The sequence below is a fragment of the Haematobia irritans genome, chromosome 2 (assembly GCF_050003625.1).
Source record: "Haematobia irritans isolate KBUSLIRL chromosome 2, ASM5000362v1, whole genome shotgun sequence".
NCBI lineage: Eukaryota > Metazoa > Arthropoda > Insecta > Diptera > Muscidae > Haematobia > Haematobia irritans.
The window spans coordinates 180,861,844-180,868,220 of record NC_134398.1 but is presented as its reverse complement, the minus strand read 5'-3'; the positions used below and the strand labels follow the sequence as shown (position 1 = coordinate 180,868,220).

The following is a 6,377-nucleotide window of genomic DNA, read 5'->3' as shown; positions in this document are numbered from 1 at the left end:
AACACCATGTACCAAATTTCAGCCGGATCGGATGAAATTTGCTTCTCTTAGAGGCTCCGCAAAGCCAAATCGGGGGATCGGTTTATATGGGGCTATATATAATTATTGACCGATGTAGACCAATTTTTGCATGGTTGTTAAAGACCATATATTAACAGCATGTACCAAATTTCAACCGGATCGGATGAAATTTGCTTCTCTTAGATGGTCTGCAAGCCAAATTTGTGATTCCGTTTATATGGGGGCTATACGTAAAAGTAGAACGATATGGCCCACTTGCAATACCATCCGACCTACATCAATAACAACTACTTGTGCCCAGTTTCAAGTCGATAGCTTATTTCGTTCGGAAGTTAGCGTGATTTCAACAGACGGACGGACGGACGGACATGCTCAGATCGACTCAGAATTTCACCACGACCCAGAATATATATTCTTTATGGGGTCTTAGAGCAATGTTTCGATATGTTACAAACGGAATGACAAAGTTAATATACCCCCATCCTATGGTGGAGGGTATAAAAATGGTCCGCTGGTACGAATTTTGGTCCAATTTTGGAAAAATGTTGGCCCAAAATAAAAATTCGTTGTGACAACGCTGCTTCGCACTGTAAGGTACAAGAAATATTTGTGCTTCCGACAGTATTTTTTTTCAATGCATGTGCTAAATTAAAATACTCTGTTCCACAGAAGTTTTCACGGGTACTCAATTTTGTAATTAATTGATTACAACAATTCATAATTGCTACAATCATAATAAATGGTGTGTTAATAATAGCTATACTATAAAAATACTACTCATTTGAAAAACTATCAAAACTTCTGAAATCAGTTCATTGTACCCAATTGAATAAGCTAGAAGATCAAAAGAGACAAAAAGAAGAAGGTTAATATCATTATGGAATATTTGGGAGTTATAACTTTAATTCTACTCTTCATTGTTACGACTACTGATGCGCAGGTAAAAAAATTCAATATTCAAACTTAACAGGGTTATCCAATTTCTGTTGTTGTCATTTACAGGCCAATTACATGATAAAATTTACAACAGCTAAATGTCAATATAATACGACCATGATAAAAAGCCTTAAATGCTCTTTACGAAATACTAGCAACAATGAAATTGTGATAGATGGCCACTTGCAATTGGCTGAAAAAATTCCGGATTTTTCTGCGCGAACATATCTTTTCCTTTATCGAAAGAATATGCCACGTTTGACATTGGCCGATATAACTGTCAATGTTTGTGAATTTTTGGAAATGGGGCACAAAAACAAATTCCTGGCATTGTATATAAAGACTTTTAGCAAATATTTAAATGTGATTCCCCAATGTCCTTTCCAAAAAGTAAGATGTGAATTGGTATTGAGAAAGTAATTTTAATTTTATTTTAATATGATATTTTCGTCAATATTTTTAAGGATTTCAATTATACCTTAATCGGATTTCGCATTGATATGGATGAACTTCCGCTACGTATGCCGCCAGCTGAATTTAAAACTATCCATTTAATTACCTATCAAAGGAAATTGGTTTCCCAACTTACTTTCATGGGGCATTTGGTTAGTAAACCCAAAGCTAATAAGGGTTAATTTATAATATTAATGGAATTACAAATAAAGTATTTTGAAAAAGCTGTACAAACACAGATTTGTACTGTACTAAAGTTTAATTGTTCAATAAAATAAATTAGTAAAAAACAAGTATACACAGTAGTAAGTTCGGCCGGGCCGAAGCTTAAATTCCCCATACAATGAATCAAATATAATAGTTTCCTTTGAAAATTTCAGGGAGGTTTGATGACAGATATTTTCTCAAGCAGTATGCTTCCCGAAGATAAATGTAAAGATTTTACCTATGAAGACTAGATCAGATTTTGAATTTATAAGAACCATTTTTTGTTGGAGTTTTAGATGAACCATAAACATCTCTTGTAAGTGTGCAAGAAAATGATGAAATAACGCCTTGATTTGAAATCTAATATCTGTAGATTTTTCATCCCAATTGTTTATATGATTACGATAAGTACAATCTGGAAATTGTGCATTCAGTTTCAATAAGTGAAATCGGTCTATATGGAGGCCTTACCAAATGGACCAATAAAACTAAATCATATACACTTTGTTATGGGTCTAAAATTGCAGTATTTTTAATACCCTGCGCCACACTGTGGAACAGGGTATTATAAGTTAGTGCATATGTTTGTAACACCCAGAAGGAGACGAGATAGACACATGGTGTCTTTGGCAATAATGCTCAGGGTGGGTCCCTGAGTCGATATAACCATGTCCGTCTGTCCATCTGTCCATCTGTCCGTCCGTCTGTCTGTGAACACATTTTTGTGATCAAAGTCTAGGTCGCAATTTAAGTCCAATCGCCTTCAAATTTGGCACATGTTCCTAGTTTGGGTCAGAATAGAACCCTATTGATTTTGGAAGAAATCGGTTCAGATTTAGATATAGCTCCCATATATATCTTTCGCCCGATATGCACTAATATGGACCCAGCAGCCAGAGTTTTATACCGATTTGCTTGAAATTTTGTACAAACATAAAACTTAGTCGTATAGTCAAGTGTGCAAAATTTGATTGAAATCGATTCAGATTTAGATATAGCGCACATATATATCTTTCGCCCGATATGGACTTATATGGCCCCAGAAGCCAGATTTTTGGCCGAATTTGGTTGAAATTTTGCACTAGGAGTACAATTAGTAGTATAGTCCAGTGTGAAAAATTTGATTGAAATCGGTTAAGATTTAGATATAGCTCCCATATATATCTTTCGCCCGATATGGACTAATATGGTCCTAAAAGCCAGAGTTTTGGCCCAATTTGGTTGAAATTTTGTGTATTTAGCATTGTAGCTATGCGTGCCAAATTTGGTTGAAATCGATTAAGATTTAGATATAGCTCCCATATATATCTTTCGCCCGATATGGACTAATATGGTCCTACAAGCCAGAGTTTTGGCCTAATTTGTTTGAAATTTTGCACTTGTAGTACAATTAGTAGTATAGTTAAGTGTGCAGAATTTGATAGAAATCGGTTCAGAATTAGATATAGCTCCCATATATATCTTTCGCCCGATATGGACTAATATGGTCCTAAAAGCCAGAGTTTTGGCCCAATTTGGTTGAAATTTTGCACGGGGAGTAGATTTAGCATTGTAGCTATGCGTGCCAAATTTGATTGAAATCGGTTCAGATTTATATATAGCTCCCATATATAGCGTTCGCCCGCTTTACACTCATATGACCACAGAGGCCAATTTTTTTCTCTGATTTAGTTGAAATTTTGCACAGGGAGTAGAATTAGCATTGTAGCTATGCGTGCCAAATTTGGTTGAAATCGGTTCAGATTTAGATATAGGTCCCATATATATGTTTTTCTGATTTCGACAAAAATGGTCAAAATACCAACATTTTCCTTGTAAAATCGCCACTGCTTAGTCGAAAAGTTGTAAGAATGACTCTAATTTTCCTAAACTTCTAATACATATATATCGAGCGATAAATCATAAATAAGCTTTTACGAAGTTTCCTTAAAATGGCTTCAGATTTAAATGTTTCCCAAATTCTGTCCAGATCGAGTGATATTTAAATGTGTGTATTTGTGACAAACCTTTATATATAGCCCCCAACACATTTGACGGATGTGATATGGTACCGAAAATTTATATCTACAAAGTGGTGCAGGGTATAATATAGTCGGCCCCGCCCGACTTTAGACTTTCCTTACTTGTTCCAATTTATGGCAAATCGGATAAAAACTAAAAATTTCTAGGAACCCTAGGAGTTAAATCGGGAGTTCGGTGTAATGGGGGCTATACCAAAACATGGAAGGATACACACAGTATTCAGCACATTTAGTTGTAGTTCTAGAATCTAGACCCCAAATCGGAGGGCCAGTTTATAAGGGGGCTGTATCAAAAACTGTACAAAAATTCCATCAAAATCATTAACAACATCGAAATTTTAATATAAAACAAGTAAGGAAAGTCTAAAGTCGGGTGGGGCCGACTATATTATACCCTGCACCACTTTGTAGATCTAAATTTTCGATACCATATCACATTCGTCAAATGTGTTGGGTGCTATATATAAAGGTTTGTCCCAAATACATACATTTAAATATCACTCGATTTGGACAGAATTGTATTTCAAACAAATTGGGCCAAAACTCTGGCTTCTGGGGTCATATAAGTCCATATCGGCCGAAAAATATATATGGAAGCTATATCTAACTCTGAACCGATTTCAATCAAATTTGGCACACGTGACTATACTTCCAATTGTACTCCTTGTGCAAAATTTCAAGCTAATCGGGATAAAACTCTGGCTTCTGGGTCCATATTTCAACCAAATTGGGCCAAAACTCTGGCTTTTAGGACCATATTAGTCCATATCGGGCGAAAGATATATATGGGAGTTATATCTAAATCTGAACCGATTTCTTCCAAAATCAATAGGGTTCTATTCTGACCCAAATTAGGAACATGTGCCAAATTTGAAGGCGAGTGGACTTAAATTGCGACCTAGACTTTGATCACAAAAATGTGTTCACAGACAAATGGACGGATGGACGGACGGACGGACGGACAGACGGACATGGTTATAACGACTCAGGGACCCACCCTGAGCATTATTGCCAAAGACACCATATGTCTATCTCGTCTCCTTCTGGGTGTTACAAACATATGCACTAACTTATAATACCCTGTTCCACAGTGTGGCGCAGGGTATAATAAGATTAAGGGACTTGTAGTTATATGAAAAGATGATGTACAGTGGGAGAAAAGATGATTTAATTTGTAAGAGGAAATTTCCCAAATGTTGTCTCCATAAGGAGTTAGCATAAAGGGCCCAGAATTGAGTTATCTATCCCAGCCAGATCTATAATAAAGGCTGTGGAAAGATTCATTCGCCCGAATCGAAACATGTACAGTCCAGGCGTGTATAGATTTGTATCTGGCGTTTTCTTTTCAATGACTCTATTAATCATGTTCCTTAATCTAAATCTGTCCATAAAGCTCGATTAATAATTGTAAAATTAGAAATAAAATGCATTTAACATTATTTTAATTGCATACAAAATTAAACGTATTCAAGTAATGAAGCGCATATATCTAAATAAAAAATTCTCATTTTGGTAGTTGATGTCATTATTTCGGGTTTAAAATAAAAATTAATTGAGTCATTTTATGTAATAAATAAATTATTTTTGTATATATTTTATTTGACATGAAATACAGAATTAGAGTATTTTGTTTTCCAACAATAATTTCAATGGAGTCTTTATTATAGACAATCAAAATAATTTCCATTTTGAAATCAATCAATACATCTGAAATCAGTTCACTATATCCAATAAACAAAATAGGTAGACAAACAAAATGACCAGTAATACGCTTGATAATGTTACAAAATATTTGGCTTTTGTAATTTTTATTTTATTCTCAATTATTGTAAATATTACAGCTCAGGTAAAAAATTTCATTAAGATTATGCTACATTATTTTTTAAATTTGTTGTTGTTTTTTTTTTTTAATTTAAAGACAAATTTCATGATCAAATATACAGCAGCCAAATGTGAATACAATACGACCTTAATAAAAACCCTTAAATGTTGTTTGAGAAATACCGCCGACAATGCGACGGTGATAGATGGTAACCTACAATTGGCTGAAATAGTTTCGGATTTTTCAATACGCACGTTGCTTTTTCTTTATCGAAAAAATATGCCCCGTTTTATTTTGGCCGATATTACCGTAAATCTCTGTGATGTATTAGAAACGGTGCAGAAAAATAAGCTTGTGGCATTGTTTGTGAAGACATTCGTAAGATCTCTTAATGAGATTCCACAATGTCCTTTTAAAAAGGTAAGATACCTTAAACGTCAATGAGAAATTAATATTAATTTTTCTTTATTGTTTTTTTTTTGTTTTGTTTTTTTTTTTGAAGGATTTCAATTACACATTAAACGGATTTAGCATTGATATGAATGATTTCCCATCACGTCTGCCGGAAGCTGAATTTAAAACTGTACACTCAGTTAGCTATGAAAGAAAATTGATTTCTCAACTAACTTTTAGAGGGCAATTAATACGAAAACCCAAAACTAAAACCGGTTAATTTAAATTTTTACTAATTTTTGAATCAAGTATTTGTGTTTGTTGTTCAAATGTATACACTACTAAAGTATAATTAAAGTCAAAATTTTATTTCGATGGAAAATTTTGTTAAAATTTTATTTGTGTGGAAAATCCTGTTAAAATTTTCTTTGTATGGAAAATTTTGTTAAAATTTTATTTGTATGGAAAATTTTGTCAAAATGTTATTTCTATAGAAAATTTTGTTAAAATTTTATTTTTTGGAA

The 6,377-nt window shown here is 33.7% G+C and overlaps 2 protein-coding genes across 2 annotated transcripts; both read left to right on the top strand.

Moving 5' to 3' along the window:
• Positions 1-898: 898 nt before the first annotated feature.
• On the top strand, positions 899-1,592 carry LOC142225179 (uncharacterized). The gene is made up of 3 exons (XM_075294957.1): positions 899-961; positions 1,024-1,347; positions 1,422-1,592. The coding sequence occupies exons 1-3, from the start codon at positions 899-901 to the stop codon at positions 1,590-1,592; spliced, it is 558 nt and encodes a 185-aa protein (XP_075151072.1).
• A 3,802-nt stretch (positions 1,593-5,394) lies between these two features.
• LOC142225178 (uncharacterized) lies at positions 5,395-6,133 on the top strand. Its single transcript, XM_075294956.1, has 3 exons — positions 5,395-5,439; positions 5,557-5,880; positions 5,963-6,133. Exons 1-3 carry the CDS (start codon positions 5,395-5,397, stop codon positions 6,131-6,133), a joined length of 540 nt encoding a protein of 179 aa, XP_075151071.1.
• Positions 6,134-6,377: the final 244 nt, after the last annotated feature.

Excerpts from the sequence above, each read along its gene's own strand:
- LOC142225179 (XM_075294957.1), top strand. The coding sequence starts at position 899 with ATGGAATATTTGGGAGTTATAACTTTAATTCTACTCTTCATTGTTACG. Across the intron at positions 962-1,023 it reads TTACGACTACTGATGCGCAG|GCCAATTACATGATAAAATT; the intron begins GTAAAAAAATTC and ends TGTCATTTACAG. Across the intron at positions 1,348-1,421 it reads CCCAATGTCCTTTCCAAAAA|GATTTCAATTATACCTTAAT; the intron begins GTAAGATGTGAA and ends AATATTTTTAAG.
- LOC142225178 (XM_075294956.1), top strand. The coding sequence starts at position 5,395 with ATGACCAGTAATACGCTTGATAATGTTACAAAATATTTGGCTTTT. Across the intron at positions 5,440-5,556 it reads TTACAAAATATTTGGCTTTT|ACAAATTTCATGATCAAATA; the intron begins GTAATTTTTATT and ends TTTAATTTAAAG. Across the intron at positions 5,881-5,962 it reads CACAATGTCCTTTTAAAAAG|GATTTCAATTACACATTAAA; the intron begins GTAAGATACCTT and ends TTTTTTTTGAAG.